The sequence below is a fragment of the Channa argus genome, chromosome 10 (genome assembly GCF_033026475.1).
Source record: "Channa argus isolate prfri chromosome 10, Channa argus male v1.0, whole genome shotgun sequence".
NCBI classification, from domain to species: Eukaryota; Metazoa; Chordata; class Actinopteri; order Anabantiformes; family Channidae; genus Channa; species Channa argus.
The window spans coordinates 14,639,711-14,661,072 of NC_090206.1; the positions used below are offsets into that span (position 1 = coordinate 14,639,711).

Below are 21,362 nucleotides of genomic sequence, written 5' to 3' on the forward strand. Positions count from 1 at the left end.
GCAAGAAACATTTACAGAGGCTTATAGTGTACAGTACTACAGAGCATACACAATGTGTTTCAACATGTAAAGAGGTAAACAGAAATTAACTAAAGACGAGATAGTAGTCTGCTACTGTCCAGTGTGAGATTAAAGGTGGAGGATGACACAGAATCATTAATTAAAAACTGTAAACGTTAGTGAAAGAATATTTATTCCAGTAACGAAATTGATTAAATGCTCATATAGCTGATGAAACATTGGTAGTATATAATCAGGTTTAGACAGAGAGGAGATTAAAAAACAACTGTTACGAATTAAAAAGAGAAAAAAACACACTTTCACACTTTAAATCTCTAGTGCAGTTGATGAGTGTTGCTGCTTAGTCACAACACATGGCTGCAGCTCCAAAAGCCTAATTATGGCATTTATTATCCTGTTAAACAGTCTTGGCTTGGAATGGGACCAGGACCCAACATCCAGTCTGAAGAGTCTTTGTTGGCATTGCAAACCAACCTCATCTTATCTTAGCATTTAGTTGTCTTTACATTTTTCTTATCACCAGTCAAGTGACAGAAATTCACCTTCAAATGTTTCAGTTGATTCTTTTTCACCATTGACATTGTCGTAAGACTGAATATTTGCAGTTTTACAGACACTATCTGTGCTTTCGCCCGGTATTCTTCCTCTTTAGAGCCATTATCCAGGCAGGGAGAGCATGCCGGCGTGCTGGTGCCACTTCCGCGTCCACTGTCTGTTCCACTTCGCACTCCTGCTCTAACACAGAGTCATTGTCCATTTCTGATTCCTCCTCTGAATGTATAGCATCCAGATCCAGCTCTGGAGGTTCTATGGACACCACCTCCTCTGAAAAGCGAACCCGGCGGTTCTCCTCAACTCGTCTCTGATGCAGAAAAGCATAAGATAGAGAAGAGACAATGTAGACAAAGAGAAGTAGTGAATAAATTATAATCTTGACTTTAAATGTCACATAACAGTGATCAGTCAATTCTTCATTAACACTTTATTTTGGACATTCACACTAAATTTCTGAGAAAATAACTATATAAATGTGCTATAGTTATAAAAAAAGACTGTTTCATCCACTTGATTAGTTACATTTATTTATATAATATTAAAAACGAACAGCAAATTGAGCTTAATAAAAGAACAGATAATTAAGTAATTAATGAACAGAAAATAATTTGAATAATATAAGAATAATGACTCACGACCTGGATGATAGCTATTAAAACAGGTGTGTAGAGACATTTTAATTTATACCAAATTATTCATGAAACATTTTGAAAATAAGATCAACATTTTAAAAACATACAATTATATGTATAAAAAAAATCTTGATTCAGAAAAACTATCGAAATGGGATTCACATTTATAATTTACCTTTATTTCCTACCACAAGGAGGCACTGTGATTCACTTACCCTTTTTGTCATTGTTTCCATTGAGGACTCTAAATCTTGGGATATGGAGTGTTTAAGGACACCCTGGGGTGCCGCAGCACAAGTGTTGAAAGAGGATGGAGAGAGAGGAGCCGGAGTATATTTTAGGGTGTATAAAGACATCATGTTATCACGTTGTGACTCTCCTGTTTCATCCATCTCATGGCTGCAGGTCACGCTTGATGTAGATATAGACCCCTCTACAAAATGAGAGACAAACAGAGATTTCTAACATGATTTCAGCCACATGCATCAGCTACAACTAATGACATCTGACCTGCTTCGACTTAAATGCCTGAAATATCTGATTCTGACCTCTGTCTCCCTCTTTCTCTGTTTGAAAGTTGTCATCTCTCCTCTCACCTGACTGATGCTGTCTCTTTCTGTTGGGGTGGGCTCTGCTCTTGTCCAGCATGTCTGCAGGCTGCGAAAAGAAAACAGATTACTGAGCGAGCAACACAAAAGTGAAAGTAAAAATGTTCACAAGATGTGGCTATGATTGTTTTTCTTGGTTTCTTTCTTTGACTAATTCTAAACAAATCATTAACATTTAAATGGAAATCGCACTATTAAGTGATACCTAACCTGTACAAAGGATGGGGGTCTATGTTGCTGTCCTAGACGCCTCTGTCCAAGCTGCATGTCTGATTGGTTATGACCATCATCCATTGGCTCTGATCGATCAGCTTCTCTGTGAACAGACTCTTGTTGTTTTTTTTCTAAAACCTCCATGCTGACAGGTAGGGAAGCACCAGGTGATAATTGTGCCATGCCAGTGTTAGAACCTGGTGTTGCCTCAGTACCCAAGAATTTCCATTGGTTGTTCCCACCTTCTTGTTGGTTTGAAAACACAGAGAGCCGCACACTATAGTAAGGATTTGGTGGGATTTGGGACTGATTTAATGAATCCTCTGATGGACTCTGGTTGACTGAGGGGGCAGATAAATTAGGGTTCAGAAACTTAGCCCACTCTTGACCCGTGACAATCTCCTCCAGCAGACTGAATGACCCCAGGCCAAACTCAGATTCACTATAAGATCTGCAATTAGAGAAGATATTCTAATTGTAAATGAATTACATAAAAAGAGAAAATCACAACATGACCTTATTCTTCTGTTATAAAGCTCCATGTTTTCCAAACCACAAAAACGAGCCACACAACACAGGGTTCCACAATCCTACATCATGATGAACACGGGTAAATTTGTTTATTTTGATTCGATCCCAGATGCATTGTCTTGATGCCACAGATCCTGAAGAGCAGTGCTTCCTAACATGCTTTTGTTATTTTGTATTATAGTGTTATAGCATATAGTTATCCTGGGACCGTTACTGTTATTGTCCGTTTTTGTATCCGTTTTTTCAGGTCGTCATTAAACGGGAAAATCTTTGAACATGGCTCTGATCTAAGTGCATTAGAGTAGGAAAGTGAGAAGCTAAAAGAAAGAAAGAAGCATCATCAATTTTGGTACTTTAGTAGGATATGTTGGCTACAAGAAAAATAAAAAATAATACCAGCCTTATTTTTTGACACACTAAGGAAAGAATCATTCTTTACAGTTTATTTTGTGTCTCAGAGAACAAGCTTTATACTAGTTATATTTACTTTACAGACCTCCATTTTACATTATACGTACATAAAACAGGATAGACTGTTCCAGTAAAATAAACTGCAGTATACTAGACATACATAATTAGTACTTTAGCCTTTGTTACTTGTATATACAGTAGTATATATAATACTGACAATGTATCAAATGGGTAGCTATTTTGCTGCTACCCAAGCGAGGTGTGCTTAAAGGGCACAAGCCAAGACGTAGGAGCTCTTCCAGAGCTCTAATGGAGGCGTGATAATGCTGAAATTTTGCGTTAGGAATAACGTCTGTGCTGCAGAACCATCAGCATGCTCCTCTTTTTACTTGCTTAAGTTTATGTATTGACAGTATTTACTGTATGTGTTTAGGATTAGGATATCTCCACATAATACACTAAGTTTACATTTTACCATTACTACCTATATTTCAGATAGTGCCTGAAAATTTCTTCAAACAGTGGTCTCATGACAATGTTTCCTTGTGTGTCATCTTGTAAAAATGTTGTAAGGCTTATTGTAATATGAAAGTGACTGAAAATGTCAGATGACTGATGCAGACAGTCAGTGGGGTGTGTTTAGCACTTCAGAAAAAAATGCATGTCAATCTGATAACTATGGTTGAAAACATCTTAGAAATAGCTCACATATCTTGTGTTACTTAGAGACAAATCAACAACACCTGACTGTAAGAGTTTCTGACTGTGTGTCATGCTGGCTTCAGTGCTTCTTTTGGAGTACTTTTACATTTATTTCTCTGTTGATTACCTGATATGCCCTTCAGGATTGCTGTCCTCTGTGTGTGCAGGAGAGATTTTACTGGGATCTCTGCTGTCTGATAAAGGAAAGCTGCTTTCTTCCCCCTTGTTTGGTGCACTGTTCATATTTTCATTAGCCAATTGTTGAGGTGAAATCTATTAAATAAACAGCAGTTTCAAATGAGTTATGATTGACTATGAGTATCAAAGTTTCAGCTTCTTAAAATTGTTTACCTTTGAATTTAAAAAATGTAAGTATGACACAAATGCACTGACCTCATTTACTTGCCCCGCTTTCTGATCCAAGCTCCCTCCTTCCTCTTTGCTTTTTCTGCCAAACCTCTCCTGCCTGTCTCTCCACCTCTCCTTAATCTTCTGTGTCCATCTCCTCGTTCTGTTCTCAGATGAGCGCTGTTTTCTTGTAGAGCTGCTGTTTTTTGTTGCTTCACTGTTTGCAGCAAACTGCAAATCTGTTCTTTGTGCTGAAACTCCAAATCCTCCATTGTCCACATGTAGCATTCTGTTCTCTTCGATTCCAGCATTTAGACTTGCATCTGTGGGCTTCAAGGACCACATATAGACTGTGGGCATAAAGCCCTGGTTACTGTGTTGATTCTGCCCCATGCTTCTGACAGTATCCTGATCACTGGGAATGTTCATTGTCACAGCGGTGCTCCCAAAATTCACTCTTTCCCCATCAGTCCTCTCAAAGGAAGTGATATCAGCATCCTTAAGTGATTGAGCAGGAAAGAGCTGCCCTGTTTTAGTTGGGGGGGGTTCCGGCAATGTGGCCTGTCCCAACACTCTTCCCACACCTGTGTCATCATCAGTGTTGTCTTTCTGGGAGGGGAAGGCAATGAGACCACTGTCTGTTTCACAACCAAGACTTTGTTGCTGTATTTCCACGCCTGTGGTTCCAGAATTACTGTCTGCAGCAGAGTTAATAAACTCACAGCCATTTACAGGACTGTTGTTAACTTTCTGGAAGTTAACGGCTTCTCTCTGTCCATCTTGGCACCATGTGGAAGCGACTGTTGTGTTTGCAGGTGTGTCCAGGAACGCCTGGCCCTCTCTTCCTGGCTGCAGCCTCAGCCTCTGCAGCATGGACTGCAGCAACGCCTGACTGTCTTTTGAATTTTGTGACTGCGACATCTACAAAATCTGTCTATCAAATCACAAAGTCACAGAGAAGCGTATCAAACATGAATGCACATAAGCATTAAAATACTTTCCGACAAACATGGATGGATTCCACACTGCCCTATGCCATGTTTTGCTCTAAAAACAGACCATGACACATTAAAGTATTTGTGTAAAAATCATAATAGCCTTGTGGCCACAGTTTTGAGACTTGGAGTTATGGTAGTTTTCTCCTTTTTCCATCTTCCAATCTCGTCCCATTATCTTCATTGCAGTTTGTTGTCATAAATATCAAGACATATATATCTTCTTAAATATACCCTTTTCTGTTAGGATAGAAATTCCTTCTTTTCTCTGTGTCAGCTACTTTTCAGAGCAGTTGCTCTCTTTTGTATGGTTTTGGCACAAAACTGCCAAACCCAAAAATAAAAAAACGGCTTACTTTCATAGTCTTAGATCCTTTCCAGCTCTGCCTCTTTCATGATATGTTTGTAGTCTCAGTACAAGAAGACTGTTTTAGTGACACCTCTTCTTCAGTAGTCTTTTTATAACATCGCTGAGGAGGGCAGAGACGATGCAGCGTTCTTCTGAACTTACACACTGAAGCAGACCAACAAGAAAGACCAGTGAGGTGAGATAATTGTGCACGCACAGTGACTATCCCTCTCTCTGTGCCTTTGCACACATCTTTCTATTTGCTCTACCTCCGTCCTATTACATTCCCTGACTCTCTTACTCTTACATGTGCACACACACCCTCTTTCTTCCCACTGTGACCCTTAAATGGTAATTATAGTGTGTTTTCGAAAACAGCTGCTATTTACAGTATGTGTCCTCGGAGTTAAAGAAATAAAAAAATGTCTATAATGACCTTTGGATTACCCCATTTTACAGGCTGTTTTAAAAGGCTTTTAACATTGTTTTAGCAATAATACTTACACTGTATAATAAATACTTAATAATGTTTTTCTGTTAGTCACCAAATAAGTGTTTACATATTAAATTGCCTGCCCACTGCCTTTATTTCCCACTAAATTTTTTGATTTCGAATTTCTTTTTTGTTTCCAGCTAAGTAAAATACATGCAAATTGACATCTTCTTGCAAAAACGATTTTTAAAAAGTGAATCTTCAATCGTATAATAATATTATTATTGTTATTATTATTATTATTATTATTATTATTATTATTATTATTATTATAATAAATAATTGTATAATAATAATAATAATAATAATAATAATGTTATTATTATTATTATTATTATTATTATTATTATTATTATTATTATATTTTGGTAAGGGAGTATTGTTGATTGTGGGGCAGATAAATATCTGTGAATAAATAAGTTATGTGTAAATGACTCGAAGTTTAAAGTGGTGTTTAATGTGCATCAGAACTACATTCTTAGATAAACCTTAGGCCTAGTGAATAAACTTTTCAACTCGCTAGGCTGAACCACTATTCAATACAATAAATCAATTTATCCTCCTCAATCTCATACTGCGTATTTTATAATGTAAACGTATTGTATTAATAGCTGGCATTGTAAATCCCTAATGATTCTTAATCTATGACCACGGTAACTATTAGCGTTAAAATGCATCTTCTTACATCCACAGTCTAGTACGCGTGCGTAAAGTAACCACGCCCTTCTAACTAAGCTGTTGGCTGTCTGGTTGGTTAACAAAGCGGAAGCGGGTAATGGCGGCGTAAACAACGTAAAAATGGGTATGCTATCGAAAATATAAGTTAAAAAAAAAACGCAAAAATACAGAATGCGTTTTCTGCAATACCAGGATTTCTTCTCGGCCTACAAACTATAAACCCTGTTTGGTTTATTTTGTGGTGGTGTTTAGGCGCTAGTTTGAGCTAACTTTTAGCTTTAGTTTGCCACCGTTAACTTAGCGGAAAAGTAGTTAACCTTTGTAGAAATGGACTGCGTCGTGACGGGAGGAAACGTAAAAGGTAAAGCAAACATACCCTGTATTTTCAGCGCTTTCTTTAACAGAATCTCTGTGTATGGTACAAATAAGCAGTAATTGTGTTGTGTATGTGTGTGGGTACCGTTCAGTGCTGGCCAAAGCCATCCATTCTCTGTCCAGGATCGGCGATGAGCTGTACGTAGAGCCTCAGGAAGATGGGGTGAGCTGCTCTGATGATGACAACCAACACTTCCTCCTGCCATGCATATATCTTGTTGTTTCCTGTCGGTGCACAAGTTGTGTCAATGAATAGTGCTGATTTGGTTTCTTCTCTCTAGCTGGCCCTGCGGTCTGTGAACTCATCTCGGTCGGCATATGCTTGTTTCCTGTTCGCACCACTCTTCTTCAGCAGGTGCAGACTGTCTGTGTGTGTCTAAATGATACTGAGATGTGTGTTAGTGAGTCACTGTTTGAAAATCACTTTTATGTGTGCAGTTTTTTAAGACCTTTAAGCCAGCTCCTCTCTTTAAGCCCCTCTCCTGTTTTGTCAGGTACACTATCCCCAGTGGGCACACATTCCGCTGCAAGATGGCAATAAAGGTTTGTTTAGAAAAGTGGATGAGCTATAGGGCTTTTAATGCTTTATATACATTCTATTTTTCCTCTTTTTGAATGCAGTTATTGTAGTGATTCTTAGTGTTTTCCCAAACTTCATGAGATGAGCTCAAGTACTCGTTCATTGGCACCACCTGTTCTTAGATGTTACTAGTTTTTATTATACAAGACATAGTGATCCAGAAACTTTAAATATTTTATATCTTTTTGTCTTTTGTTAATTGGTTTGATTAAGTTTGTGTCATATCAGGAAGCAAAAGCTGGCTGTTTCAAACATTGATGCAAAGGTCTTTTAATCTGTTCAGCCTCTTTGGTTTTGTGCTTATGTGTCTTCAGAAAATCTTGATTATAGTACGTAGTGCTTACATGTCATAACTAAATCCCATTGGTGAGAAATATGTCCTGTGCGGCAGGCCAAATATAAGTAGTGGTTTAATAGCTACCTTGGCAGTAAATACATTTAAAAAATCAACATAACTAATCTAATCTATGTTTCTGTTCAAGAGTATTTTTCCGCCTCAAGACAATGTTTACATCAGTTAACTGAGCTACTCCTTAGTTTTTACATTGATGTAAACGATTAATAAATTAACATCAGAGTTTCTATACTCAATTTCAATTATCTTTCCTGTCACTATCACGGTACAGCCCTGCGGTTATCTTTGTGCACATTCTACAAAACCTCTCAGCTTCCTTGTTTAAACTATTTAATATGGTAGTCATTTTGCAGGGCAAATCTTGTCTTACCAATCATTTGCATGGTTGCCTGTAAAAATGTGGTGCAAGTGAAAAATTATAGTTTTAATGATTAAAGTTAGTCTAAAATATCCTTCAAAATGACAAAAAATTGTTTTCCCAGCTGCTTAAGAGTTGAATAAAACAGGTTAATTCTCGAGTATTTTAAAGGCAATTGACAATTATGGTCCTGTGTCTATTATTGACCTAATGTTCCTTCCTGTGTGATTCAGAGTGTACAAGCCGTGTTCAGGTCTCTGGCATCTCTGGAGAAGTCTGTGGAAAAGTGTCACATTGAGTTGGATGAACAGAAGAGCCGCCTTACCTTCACTCTGCACTGCAAACATGGTATGTTTATTGTTATTTACACCAACGCTTTTTCTTAGTAGCACATCATACATTTGTTACATTCTATTCTACATGGGTTCCTTTGTTGGTGGTTTTCGCAGGTCTCCTGAAGACACATAACCTGTCTTTCCAGGACAGTGAAAGTTTACGGGCAGTGTTTGATAAGGACAGCAGTACCAATGTTTTCAGGGCCCAGCCCAGGTCTGTGAAACGTTCTTTATTTTAAAAATAACATTCTGTTTTACTTTCTGCCTTGGACCCTTTGACAGCTTCTCTGTAACATATACAGCTGACTACAAATTTGGAAAAATGTCTTTTGTGGTTTTCTTTTGGACCTCCTGCCTCTCTAGATGGTTATGTTGTATTTGCTTTCCCTTACTGTCAGACTGTTGGTGGACACGGTCGTGCACTTCCCTCCATCTCTAGAGGAAGTGACTGTGTCAGTGAGTGATGAACAAATGTGGGTCAGAAACCACGTGGAAGATGAAGCAGGTAACTTGGTTGTGTATTTCAGTTATCCGGCATTTATAAACTTTTGAAAATTCTAAACGTTGTGAGCTACATTTTAATCCTATGCAGTTTAGTCATGACAAACTATGATGGTTTTTATTTAAAATGAAAACCCTCAACCTTTCAGTGTAAGAATCTTTTTTACAAATAAAGAGAAGTTTCAAATTGTGCATCCATGCAAGACAATGGCAAGACCATTGTACTACAAAAAGTTGCAGTTAGGATATTCTTTAGTTAATGCTGCTTGTAATAACAAGCAATAATAATATAGGAAAAGAGGATGCATATGAACCCAGTGGTGCCCTACTGCAAAACAGCAGAGTTACACTTTGTAGTCCTAATTATCATTAGTCTGTAGGGGTATTTCTCTTGCCCTGCAAATCTGTTCTAGCAAAAGAAAAAGCAACACCTAAGACTATAAACTACAAAGTTTTATGTTTTTAAACTTATCTCAGCTTTTGCTGTCTATTCACTGTTACCTGTCCATCACTTTCACAGATCAGTCAAAGGCCATGCTGACAGAGCTGTGTCTGGCTTCAGATGAGTTTGACCATTTTGCCGTCCAAGCTCATCACAGTGTCACCTTTTGTCTGAAGGAGTTACGGGTGAGACTAGTCAGATTAAAGAGGGAGAAAGGTCCTTTGAGGACGAGGTAGAGGCAGATAAATATGTTGTGGTCTTTGTTTGCTAATTCAAAGCTGTCATTGCTGTCATTACTTGTCATCTCCCACAGGGTTTGTTAGTGTTTGCAGAGTCCACCGGTCTCCCTATTTCTTTGTACTTTGATGAGCCAGGCAGGTAAGCATACTTATAAATAAATGTTAGTTAACTTGTGTCACAACAACATACTGACATTTAATTTGTGGGTGTGTTTGTGTGTTTCAGCCCTGTGGTGCTTTCTGTAACAGACAGTGTTCTGGAGGGGAACTTTGTTCTGGCCACACTTTCTGATGATCCTAACCACAGTAAAAACAACACTAGACGGTAACAATAGCGGAAGAACATTAAATTGAAACTGCTTAGCCATTTTTAGTTCTAGTCTGCAGACATGTGATGCCATCTGGTGGACAAAAACCTACTTAAGGACAACAGTTCCAAATATTGTCTAAATGCCCTTTTGTGCCCTGTCTAAGTGCATGGTTGCACATATTCTAGCTGTCATATTTGTCCAGCTGTTGGTGTGGCACATGTGGCCTGTGGCATATACTAATTGTGTTAGGTAGTAAAGTATCCTTACACCGCTTTGTGGGGCTTCTTTGAACAATGAATGCTAAAGGTTTCTACCTGAAATCGACAGTATAGACACTTTTCAGATGAACAGGAAAACCCTGTCATCTCCTTGATACATTTTGGTTAATATATTCTGTTTGGACATAAGTAACAGCAATTTTAAGTTTAAAATTTATCTAGCGCAATAATTATCTTTGATGCTGCTCAGTAGATTTTAAACAGCGCTTGGAAAATTACCAATATGCATGTGGTATATATAAAAGTAAAGAAGTACCTTAAGCTCATAGGGAAAATGGTACAAATTTAGTTTTACTCAAATGCAGTAAAGGGAGGTGGTAGATGTTTTTTTTTTCTTCCAGAATGAACATACCTGTAAATGTACTGCCACTGAAAGTGAAATTTTTTTAAATTAAAAAAAATTTCTTTTCCTCATTCTTGTCATATTTTTGACTTCCATTCTTCCACCCCTCAGAGCACGCAGAACACCGCCACCACCTCCTGATGATTTCATGAATGACGATATAGACTCCTACCTCATTTCCATGGATACAAGTATCGCACCAGGTCCTTCAGCTACAAGTCCACCGACATCCCCATTAGCTTATTCCACATGTTTGAAGCAGCCTTCTGCAGCCAATCACAGGACAAGATTACACAGCGAGGATGAGGACGAAGTAGAGGAAGATGAAGCAGCATATTCTGAGAGACCACCTAATAAGAAGGTACAGTTTAGTTTTCATATTGATAACAGTTGTGGGGTTTGAGTGCAGTTTTTAATTTTTTTGCCAGAAACATGGAAGATTAAATTACATATATATTTTTCCTCTCCCCTCCTACACACTTTAAGTATATAAATATAAGTAAAAAGATAAATATATTATAATTACACAGATAGAGATGAGACCTAATGGAACTGTCCATTTGTGTGTCATTGTGATTTAAATAATAAATAATTAAATATTTACTTTGCAAGGATAACTCCACAGGAATTAAGTTTCTTTTGAATATGGGACATAGGCTAATTTATAAAAATTATAAAAGACACGATCTAGTTTAGACACATGTAATCATTTACAGCTAGATGGTTTTGCCCTGAGTTTCTGAAGCAACATTCATTATTTAAGCAGCAAGTACAATATAAAGTATAAATATAAGTTAAGTTCCTCATCATAGCACTTTCATTGTCTTTAAATGCCTTCTCAAAACAACGTGACATCCTCACCCTGCTTGTGTAGCAGACTGTTTTTATCCCTGACTGCTCTCATTTTGAGTTCACAAAGTATCCAACTAATCTCTAACCTTGTATGCCAATGACAAAATTATTCCACTTCAAAGGGTCTTTGAATGGAACAAATGGTTGTGATAATAAAGAAAAGGCAAGAAATTATCATACATTGGTGTCATCTGCGTCAATCTTTCTCCACCCCTAGTTTCCAGATGTCTATTGGGTAAAACTTGTCTTGTCAGAGATTAATTTTTAAGATTATGCAGCTGCAAGTGAGCTCGTGATAAATCTAAAATTTGATTTTTCTTGAGCCATCAAGTGTACACTGTATGATATTTTTACTGTCATACCACAAGTCCTGAAATGCTCAAATAGCATGTGGTTCCATGTTAGGTTTGTCTTACATTGTTAAATGAGGACAAAATGGCTGTAGTGTATATTGCAATCTATTAATATTTCCCCCGTGTTGTCTTCTCACAGTTCTGTTCCCTGTTCTTTGGATCAGTGTTTCCCCCGACTTCTCAGATGACCACTCAACCAGTGACAAGTCAGGAAGTGCTAGCCAGTGACAGTGAGGATGAGACTTGAAGCTGAGTGACTGATGGATTACAGGAGAGATGGACAGATGGAAAAACAGGCACTAGTCAGTGCACATTCATTACAGTCACACCATGCTGGATTACTGGGACCCATACTTTTACCTGCCTGTACAATTTAGTGTTTTTGACCAAATCAGTATAATACACATTCTACAACTTTTTATCCTACATTAATGTTAATGGTGGACTTGGAAATCAGGGAAAATGTGAAACTACACATGAAGCACTTGTTTATTTTTATTTGGATTCTGTTTGGTTTGTAATCAAGACGCAGGAAAAAAGTCCCTTCAAATAAAACTGCAGTATGTAAACATCATTTATTTTTTTATTTACATGTCAAAAGGTTCAAGTATGACAAAGATTTAGGATGATTGGGATGATTGTTTCCCAACCAAGTGCTGCAACCGACCAGATCTGGAAGGATGAGGCCTGGTGTACAATTTTGAATTTAAAGCTTTTAATTAGGTGCAGAAAATATACTGTATTGAATACATGTAGGCAATGTCCAGAACCTGTTTATCAAATAAAGTGCAGCTATTACCATGATGCAGGCATTAAATGACATTTTAAATGTCTTAACCGCCACTTGTTATTGTGCTTGACACTTACAGATGAGCCTAATTACAAGCTTTAACCATGACCACATTCTCCTGACCTCATCTCTCCAGATAGTATTATAATACAAATGTTTGTCAAAAATAAGATTCGGCATAAGAAGCAGAATATCTAAGCGTCTGTGACCCAGTCTTTTCAAAAAGAGGCACATCCTCGCTTCCCTTCTCTTTTTGCACTTGGAAACTTTTCCCCCTGGTCTGTGGTTTCCTTCTCTCTCTTTCCTTGTCCTTCTCCAACTCCTTTTCTTTCTTCTTCCTTAACCTTTCCTCCTCTTTCTCCCTTCTCTCTCGATCCCTCCGCCTCTTCCTCCTCTCCCTGGAACTCAGTTTTTCATCCTCCACTTCCTCAATTGGTTTCCCCGTTCCATCACTGAAGTCCTGAATCAAGATTTTGGGCACTTGCATTTTCTGTGTCTCTTTTTCTTTTGCCTTTTTTACCTGATCTCCTCTCAGTCTGCGAAAGAGCCCAAAACGTTTGGGTGGGGCTGCTGGCTCCTGCTGTGCCTCTGTTTTCTCTGGCACATCTGTGAATGGTGATGGTTTGACTTCTGTAGATGGAGTAATGTCAGGAGGAGTTTGGGTTGGGTTTATGATTCCAGGATTGGATTGTGGTTCAGTGTTTTGAACATCTGGGTCTTTAGCGATAGATTGTGATTTGCTAGGTTTCACTGGGGTGATGAAGAGATCTTCAGAGAGTCTACGTGCTAACCTGGACCCACGGGAGGTGGAAGACCTGCGGACACAAAAATCATCAGAAGACCGGCTACTGCGGTGCCCAGAGGCTTGCGTCAGGCCACTGGCATTTGCCTCAACCTGAGAAGAATCTTTAGTTTGGACCTGTGGGCTGCTGTCAGTGTTTGAATTGTCTGTCATGTCAGGAGTAGGAATAAAGACATCGTCCTCCTCCACAGTGTTTTCTTGAATGTCTTCTGTGCTTTCCATAGTGACATGGGTTGTGGGTTGTTCGTGCACAGGTTCCTCCGTAGCATGAATTTCAACTGAACTCTTTCTCTCTTCAGAGTTGCTGGCCAGATTCACTTCTTCCTCCTTCCTTGGAGGTTCTACAGAATCAATAATCTCCATCTTTGGCAGAGTTTCAGTTGGTAAGTCCTCTGCCTGTGTATTGTCTGTCATGTCACGAGTAGGAATAAAGACATCGTCCTCCTCCACAGTGTTTTCTTGAATGTTTTCTGTGCTTTCCATAGTGACATGGGTTGTGGGTTGTTCGTGCACAGGTTCCTCAGTAGCATGAATTTCAACTGAACTCTTTCTCTCTTCAGAGTTGCTGGTCAGATTCACTTCTTCCTCCTTCCTTGGAGGTTCTACAGAATCAATAATCTCCATCTTTGGCAGAGTTTCAGTTGGTGTTTCCTCTGCCTGTGTGTGATCACTGTCAATTTCCCCCTCTGAGTGTAGAGTCCGAGGTGTTTCTGCCTTTTCCTGTGTAAGTTTACATGCTTCCGTGTCACACTCTTTCTCTGAACATGGAGCAAATGCTTTACTTGACTCTGTAACTGTGTCATGTGTAGCTGTTATTTCTGCTTCAGTCTCTGTTCCAGTTGCTATGTCTGTGTCTTCTTGTTGGATACACTCAGGTGAAGACTGGATTAATGTCTCTTCTTCTGTCTTTGTCTCTGACATTGAATTTATCTCCTCTATATCTATTTGTCTAATTTCAGCTTCAAATTCATCCTGTGTGGCTGCATTTTCTTCTGCCGTTTCTTGATGCTGTGCCAGTACATTTGTATCTGTCTCTGTTTGGGCGTATATCTCCCCTGTCATTTCTACTTCTGCTAATGACTCAGTGCTCTGGTATTTTACTTCAAAAACATCTCCTTGTGAGCTTATGTCCGTCTCTTTGATCACATCTTTCTGTTGCTGTATTGTCTCTGTCTCTGTCGCTGTCTCTATCGTAGGATCCGGGTCTTTGACATTTGGTGCTTCACCATTACTTTCTGTCTCTGAATCTGGACATGTTTCAGTTCTTGTTTCTAAGAATTCTGTGTACACCTGTCTTTGTTGCACATTTTCCATTTCTGTCTCCTCCTGTGGTTTCATGTCCTTCTGAACCATGTGTTCCACACTTGAGTTTGCACTTACTTGAATCTCTTCCTCTGGGTCTGCATCCTCATGTTTGTGTATCTTGCTCTGTTTTTCCAGCACAGCAGCTATATCGTCACTTTTATATTCTTGTTTTTTTGTTTCTTCATCTGTGACCCCATTTTCCCGTTCTTGCCCTTGGTGATTCTGCTCTTCCTCAACTTGGGGCTGACTGCAAGTGTCCAGCTCCTCTTCTTTTTGGAGCTGAGATGTGTTTTCAGTGGGCTGAGTGGGCTGAATATTTTCAATACTTTGATTCCTGACTGCACTTTGATTTGGTTCTGTCTCCACAATTGTTTCTTCTGTCTGTTGTGAGATCATTTCACTTTCTTCCTTTTCAATGATTCTTGTTTCTACTTTTTCATTCGGTTGTGTCACTGTTACCGATTCTTCTATTTGTATAGCTGGTATGTTTTGGATTTCTTCTGTCTCTACAGGTTCTTTTAAAAGTTCTCTCTCTTTTGTTTGCCCTGTTAGTTTTGGCTCACACTGCTTTTTGTGTTCTTCAGAATTAACATCCTCCTCCTCCTGAACATCCTGTACCTTCTCAAAATTCAGCTCAGTCCAACTTCTCCAGTCCTCCTTTGCTCCCATTGAAAGATGCCTTACAACTCTGGCACCACTTTCCCCTTCACCTGTGCTAACTTTCCCCCCTTTCCTCCACTTCTTATGAAGTAAGGAAGGAGAGAGCGACAGAGTGGAGGATGAGCGGGCAATAGGGACAGACAGATTTCCTTTCTCTCTCTCCTCTCTGTCCCGTGCTTCTTTTTTCTGTTGAGCCCTTGTCCATGCCATATGGTATCCATGGCAACGACCTCTTGGGTCAAATGTGGATGATGGTTTGTCCTTTCTCCACTTTTCTAACTCCTTCTCTGTCCGTTTCTCCAGATCTCTTGCTGACAGTGGCACTGAACACACCTGGAAAAAAGAAGTAAGAGTAATGATATAATAGAAAAAATAAATATATTGTGTCTTAGCAAAGCATTGGTTCAATTCATTCAAGATTCAAGATTCAAACAACTTTATTAATCCCATAGGGAAATGGTGTTGCCTTGTTACAGCTGCTCAAAATGTGAAAACAATCAGGGAAGAAAAAAATCGGTGTATATTTGCAGTGTTGCTTCCCTCAAATGGACTTAATTATGACAGGAAAAGACTGGTAATCAGTATTTGTTTTGTTTCTTCGCTCGTTTATTCAGGTCTTTTCTTCGGTTTTACCCCCCATCTGTATACAGCTATTTTAGGTTCAGTAAAAAATACAAACACTATGTCAAATGAAAACAATGCTCAGTTCATGTTTGAATGTTGTTTTAAAATCCAGGTGTAGTTTTTGTCAGCCATCTCTTTTTAAAAGTGCTAGCAGTTGCTGCCCTGATATTGTAAAGATAGATGGGTTTTTCACACTCGGCCTTTAAACCCACTTGAAGATGAAATCAGAACTGCTTGAGGGCAAGCATGTCAACAGATGCAACTCCATGTCAAAACTATCTGCGGAAAAGTGTGTGATATGGGTAAAAGCTCTGAAAAGCCTTATAAGTGGAGCTGGAGTCCTGTTTGTTTAGTCAAATTAGATAATGATAATTTGTAGTTTTGGGTTAGTTTTGGGTTTTATTCTTACTTCTGCTATGAATGCATCATCTTCCTCTTGGACCTGCTCCCTGACACCCCTCAACTTCTCCAGAGTCTCCATCTGGCCCTGGCACTGCTTCCTCTGCTCAGCCCGGCCTAGGACCCGGCGCACCAGCACCACTGCCACCTGAAGCAGCACACGCACACCTGCACAGAAGAGAGGGGAGGTCGAGTGAACATTTGATGCCACATTAAATGCATCATTGTTGTAAATTACTAAAGAAATTATTTTTTCTTAAAAGCACTCTATTAATAAACAGCTGTTAAGATTCATGTGTCGCAAAGGTGTCCATTTAACAGAATCAAAGTGTTTGCCCCAACATCAGTTAACCAGAGTCATTCTCATCAGTTGGGATTTAACTTTAAAAACCTATTTAACTTAGATTTATTATAAAAATGCACAATATGCACAAAAAAAGTTTGTATAATAAAGATTGTGTATGAGCCTTTGTGAAGAATGTACCATTGCAGAAAAACAGGTCCCAGACCCGGAGCAGAGTGTTAAATGGTAGGTGGCGTGTGAACAGACACATTAGCCAGTCTGTGGCAAACATGAGGGGCTCTACTCCGTGGTGCTGCAGGTGTTTGTGTGCAGCTGGACACGTCCTCTTCAAAACCCAGGTCAGCATGGCTGCATCAAACAGGACTCCCTCCTAGACCACACATTAGAGCAGATTCAGACAGAGGTCCACACTACACATTCATCACTGCCTTAATGAACGTCTAAGGATCATTCAAACATCATCATCATCTGTTTTCAAAAATATTTCCTGGTATAAGTGGAAAATAAATGTGAATCACAGAGCAACATTTGAAAATGTTAGCTACATGCTGTGCATTAGTGTGAACGTGCATGTCCTCACCAGCAGAGGGCTATAATATCCAGGCAGGTACTGCTCACTGATCTGCACCAAACACCAGAAGGCCTCCTGCCAGGATTACATAAGATTATCATCAAATGCTACAATAGCTGAATTCACTAATAGTGTTCTATGTGTGAAAATGACTTTTGTTTCTCCCAGAAATGTTTGGTGTTGGTGTTTTTCTTTACAGCTTGTTTATTTAACATAAGGTTCTAATATATTGTTGAATTGCTGACCTCCGCGGGCATGTTCATCAGCAGCACTGCAGCCACTGGCCCCTGAGCCTGGCAGTAACCCTCTTCAGGTTGGTACTGAGTGTACGCTTTCAACACCCTGAACAACCCACGCTGCCTAAAAAACATACAAACACACCAGTTTTAATCAGTAGCACAAACCACAGGTTTAAAAGTACAGTCTATATTTAGATAAGTCACCTTTGCCTACAGAGTTTACACAAAGAAAGCAGAAATAAAAAGGGTGCATGGGTGAGAGCAGCAGAAATACACTGAGGACAAAAGTGTTGCCTACCCATGTCCATCCTTGGAAAGGAACATTTCGTGGAAGGGAAATTGTCGGTCCAAGTCTCTCTCAATCACATCCACCCAGCTCTGCAGAGCAGGCTGCAAGTCCAGAGTCTGGCACAGGGGCAAACGGTATTTAAAAATAACTAGTCACAACTTTCTGTCAACCAGTCACATACTCTTCTTGCATTTAGCTGGTCCAAAATAAGAAAATACTAATACTTGCTCATCACAAGTTCACAGAGCTTAAATTAGGGTGCTAAAATAACTAATTCTGTCATGTTCCATTTTATATCAAACCGAGTATAGGAGCTGATATCAGTAAAATCATTAAAACAATATGTTGTTAAATACCATCAATGTTTATTGTTACTTTAAACTGATTTGCTGTTGTGAAAGTGTTTAATTTTCTTGCCTTGTAGAGATTTTCATTTTGTTTCATCCTTTCAGAAGCTCTACAAAGCAGCGGCCAGCACTTAGCTCTGAGCGACGCAGGGATGCCTTTCTGACACTGCAATTTGACCTAATGGGACATTGGTAACAGAGAAACAGGCTCAGAGAAGCAGTAAACAACTACAGCAACGGGATTCTTTATTTTCATTGTTGTAAATATGTAGGCTAGCAGGACTTTATTAAAGCAGATGTTCTGACTTGTTATGGTAGGAAATGCACAGACGTGACCGATATTATTAATCATGGCTCAGTTCAGCTACCCACTGTGACAGGATGCTGAAACTGAATCAACTAAAATGAAAGTCAGGCATACTGACTGTACTTTGTACATGCTTTCCCTACTGTGAAATGTCAAATGTATTTAGTGGAAAAGGCATGTCATTGTTCCTTTCAGTTAAGGAGTTGATTTGCAGTGCATTTAATGTGCCATAGATGAGACACACCTTACTACTCTTCTTTGACCAGATGCGATCCCATTGTTGAATGATGTTGATCCATTTGGCCTCCCTCTGCCTGACTAGCTCAGGGGGTGGGCCCACACTCCTGACACAAAACAACACAAAAAAACACACTAGCTAAGTATTTTAAATATAAAACAACGTAATTGTAATTAACTGTCCTATCCAAAGAGTGTACAACATTAATACTCTCAAAAACAATCATATAACTGGACATCTTAACTGTAAGTCAGCCTGCAGAGTTGCTGCAAGCACTTTTGTGTGTTGTCATTATAGAAAGGCAGCACACCGAAAAACAAGACAGGAAACAGGAAAACCACACGTTAGCAATGAGAAGTCTCCATAGCAACAGGTCAGGATGTTATCAATGGGGAAAGTGTAAAAACGGCAGGTAGCAATTCTCATTTTGATTTCGCACTGCTTCAGCTGTAGTCCACCGACAAGAAGAGTTTCTTTGTTTTTTAAATGATAAGCAAATCTTTAGTTAATTGATTCTGAACAATTGTGTGAGTATTACCTCAATAAAGTAAATTGCACTTTGCACCCTTCCTGCATGGACTCTACATGTTTCTAAGAAGGCTTGTAAAGTTTGAATTGTTTCCCATATGTTGACTTGGGTTATGATGAAAGTGCCGCTGTGTTAAAGTTGCTGCGCTGCTTCGAACTGAATCATCATTAAAAATACCATGCCTCCGCAAAACAGGAATGTAGATGTTGCTATGAAAGTGATAATTAATATTACTACTGAGCCAAGTGATGTTTAACTGTGTTTTATGTGTGGATTTATTAACTGCCTGTGTAGCCTCATTTAACCCCATTCATTAAAGTTTAAATTTCAGTGTAAGTACTATTTCTTCAATAATATTCAAATATATTCTTCAATTATAACTATTTCTTCACTGTATAGCAGAAACATTTGGCTATTGCCCATGTATTTTGTAAATTTTCAAATAAATGGTTTGGAAGATGCAGAATGTACTAATAACACCTGATTGTAAATTGACTGTATTGTATTCATTGTAGCTCTGTGGTATTTGCCCAGCTAGAAATGTGTTTTGGATGCTGAGGCTGTTCATAGGTGAATCAAAATACCAGCCTTCAGATGGTGCAGTTGGTTTCTAGACCACAGTATAAGTGATAGTACAACATAGAGCAGTATGTCCCAACCTGCAAGTTAGATTTGTTTACTTGAATTGTAGTTAAACAATATAATACATAATTCTGTACGTATATTTTCACCTTTTCAGGACTCTAGAAATCCTTTAAATGACACTCACTGAGGAAGGTAATTTTTCTTTGGTTGAAAAGTTTATAGCTTATGCCCATTGTGAAATCAGGAGGAGACACATTTAATGAGCAGCAATAGTTATTCGTAATTGTTCATTATTATGTCAGAGTAATTGGAATACACATCCATAGGTTTTGTTGACTGAATGTATATGATTTGATCAATTATAGAGGCTTAAGCTTTTTAGAGTTCGATTAGTTCGATTTATCTTAGGGCACTTTTCAGGGATCTCTGGACACCATATATTTGTCTTTTTACTCTTTGACATCTTTAAATGTCTCTTTGGCAAAAGAATGGAAAAGGAGAAGCAACTTGCTTATGTTTATTAACAACAATTATTAATAACTACTCACCCAGCTGTGGATCCATTGGTCAGTATGAAGCCAAACCGGTCAGTCTCAGGTTCCAGACTGACCTCTGACCCCGCATCAGATCCAGAGCTGTCCTCTTCACTGAGGTTCTTCTGGGTTGGGCTTGATGGACTCAACATCTTACTAAAAGACAAGAAGCAGCTCTTATTATTCAGCGTGTGACTGAATGCCCTGTCATCATGTTTTCGGTAAGCTGATGTTGCTCTGTGTGAGAGCTTTGTCACATTGCAGTGCCAACGATATGTGGAATATGAATGTAATAACCCTGTCCTAAAATTCTACTACTACTACTACTACTAGTATGCTAAACTGACTTGGCACTGAGTAACAATAGTTCAAGTAAACACTCTCTTATATAATCCAAGGTCTATGATCACTGCAACTTCATTTTTTTTTTACATTTTAATATTTCAACTTCCTGTTTTGCACATGCTGAAAACGCAGTGTACAAGCAAGAGAACAGTAATGAAAATTATACTTAGATGTATTTAAATGCAGTTACCGTGTACGTTTCCGTCATGTTCGACCACTCGGTTGCTAAAGAAGTGAAGTATGAGAGCCTCCAGTGATGGGAGAGGAAGACAAACTTCCTCGTCCTTCTTATGCTCATTTGCTCTCTCTCTCTATGTCTCTCTCTATCTCTCCCTCTCTATCTGTCTTTCTCTGTCTCTCTCTATGTCTCTCTCTCTATCCGTCGTTCTGTCTGTGTGTGTGTGTTACGAATGCGTGATATCAATTAAAACCGCTTCTCTCTGACAAACTATTTAGCAGTAAAATTAACTATTGACTATTGACTAAAATTGACTATTTAACTGACTTTTTTAGCGATCATGGAAGTAATACTCGATTGCTAAAATAAGATTCATGAACCATGACATCAGAATGAATGATAACAATGTAGGCTTTATTCTGGTTGTTTTAAAGTGCTTTCTAATGCCTAGACAAAGCT

The 21,362-nt window shown here is 38.8% G+C and overlaps 3 protein-coding genes across 7 annotated transcripts; 1 reads left to right on the forward strand and 2 right to left on the reverse strand.

Annotated features, from left to right (window-relative positions):
* Positions 1-175: 175 nt before the first annotated feature.
* zgc:113229 (uncharacterized protein LOC550612 homolog) lies at positions 176-7,136 on the reverse strand. 3 transcript variants are annotated; one of them, XM_067517803.1, is made up of 8 exons: positions 6,997-7,136; positions 5,373-5,530; positions 4,067-4,955; positions 3,801-3,946; positions 2,027-2,480; positions 1,757-1,865; positions 1,424-1,641; positions 176-883 (listed from the first exon to the last, which is right to left on the reverse strand). In XM_067517803.1, the coding sequence occupies exons 3-8, from the start codon at positions 4,940-4,942 to the stop codon at positions 638-640; spliced, it is 2,049 nt and encodes a 682-aa protein (XP_067373904.1). In that variant the 5' UTR covers positions 4,943-4,955; positions 5,373-5,530; positions 6,997-7,136; the 3' UTR covers positions 176-637. The 3 variants fall into 3 exon arrangements, with proteins under 3 accessions (XP_067373904.1, XP_067373905.1, XP_067373903.1); XM_067517804.1 differs by having other exon boundaries at positions 1,805-1,865; positions 4,067-5,530; XM_067517802.1 differs by having other exon boundaries at positions 4,067-5,530.
* On the forward strand, positions 6,601-12,432 carry rad9a (RAD9 checkpoint clamp component A). 3 transcript variants are annotated; one of them, XM_067517807.1, is made up of 12 exons: positions 6,601-6,897; positions 7,004-7,074; positions 7,193-7,266; positions 7,406-7,454; positions 8,438-8,552; positions 8,654-8,753; positions 8,938-9,044; positions 9,561-9,667; positions 9,796-9,860; positions 9,948-10,046; positions 10,765-11,014; positions 11,998-12,432. In XM_067517807.1, the coding sequence occupies exons 1-12, from the start codon at positions 6,864-6,866 to the stop codon at positions 12,103-12,105; spliced, it is 1,179 nt and encodes a 392-aa protein (XP_067373908.1). In that variant the 5' UTR covers positions 6,601-6,863; the 3' UTR covers positions 12,106-12,432. The 3 variants fall into 3 exon arrangements, with proteins under 3 accessions (XP_067373908.1, XP_067373909.1, XP_067373910.1); XM_067517808.1 differs by having other exon boundaries at positions 7,035-7,074; positions 7,193-7,312; positions 7,386-7,454; XM_067517809.1 differs by having other exon boundaries at positions 7,035-7,074.
* On the reverse strand, positions 12,336-21,071 carry tbc1d10c (TBC1 domain family, member 10C). The gene is made up of 10 exons (XM_067517801.1): positions 20,916-21,071; positions 20,396-20,536; positions 18,740-18,839; positions 18,259-18,366; positions 17,851-17,957; positions 17,559-17,673; positions 17,323-17,388; positions 16,923-17,112; positions 16,449-16,606; positions 12,336-15,748 (listed from the first exon to the last, which is right to left on the reverse strand). Exons 2-10 carry the CDS (start codon positions 20,530-20,532, stop codon positions 12,809-12,811), a joined length of 3,921 nt encoding a protein of 1,306 aa, XP_067373902.1. The 5' UTR covers positions 20,533-20,536; positions 20,916-21,071; the 3' UTR covers positions 12,336-12,808.
* Between the last annotated feature and the right edge of the window lie 291 nt (positions 21,072-21,362).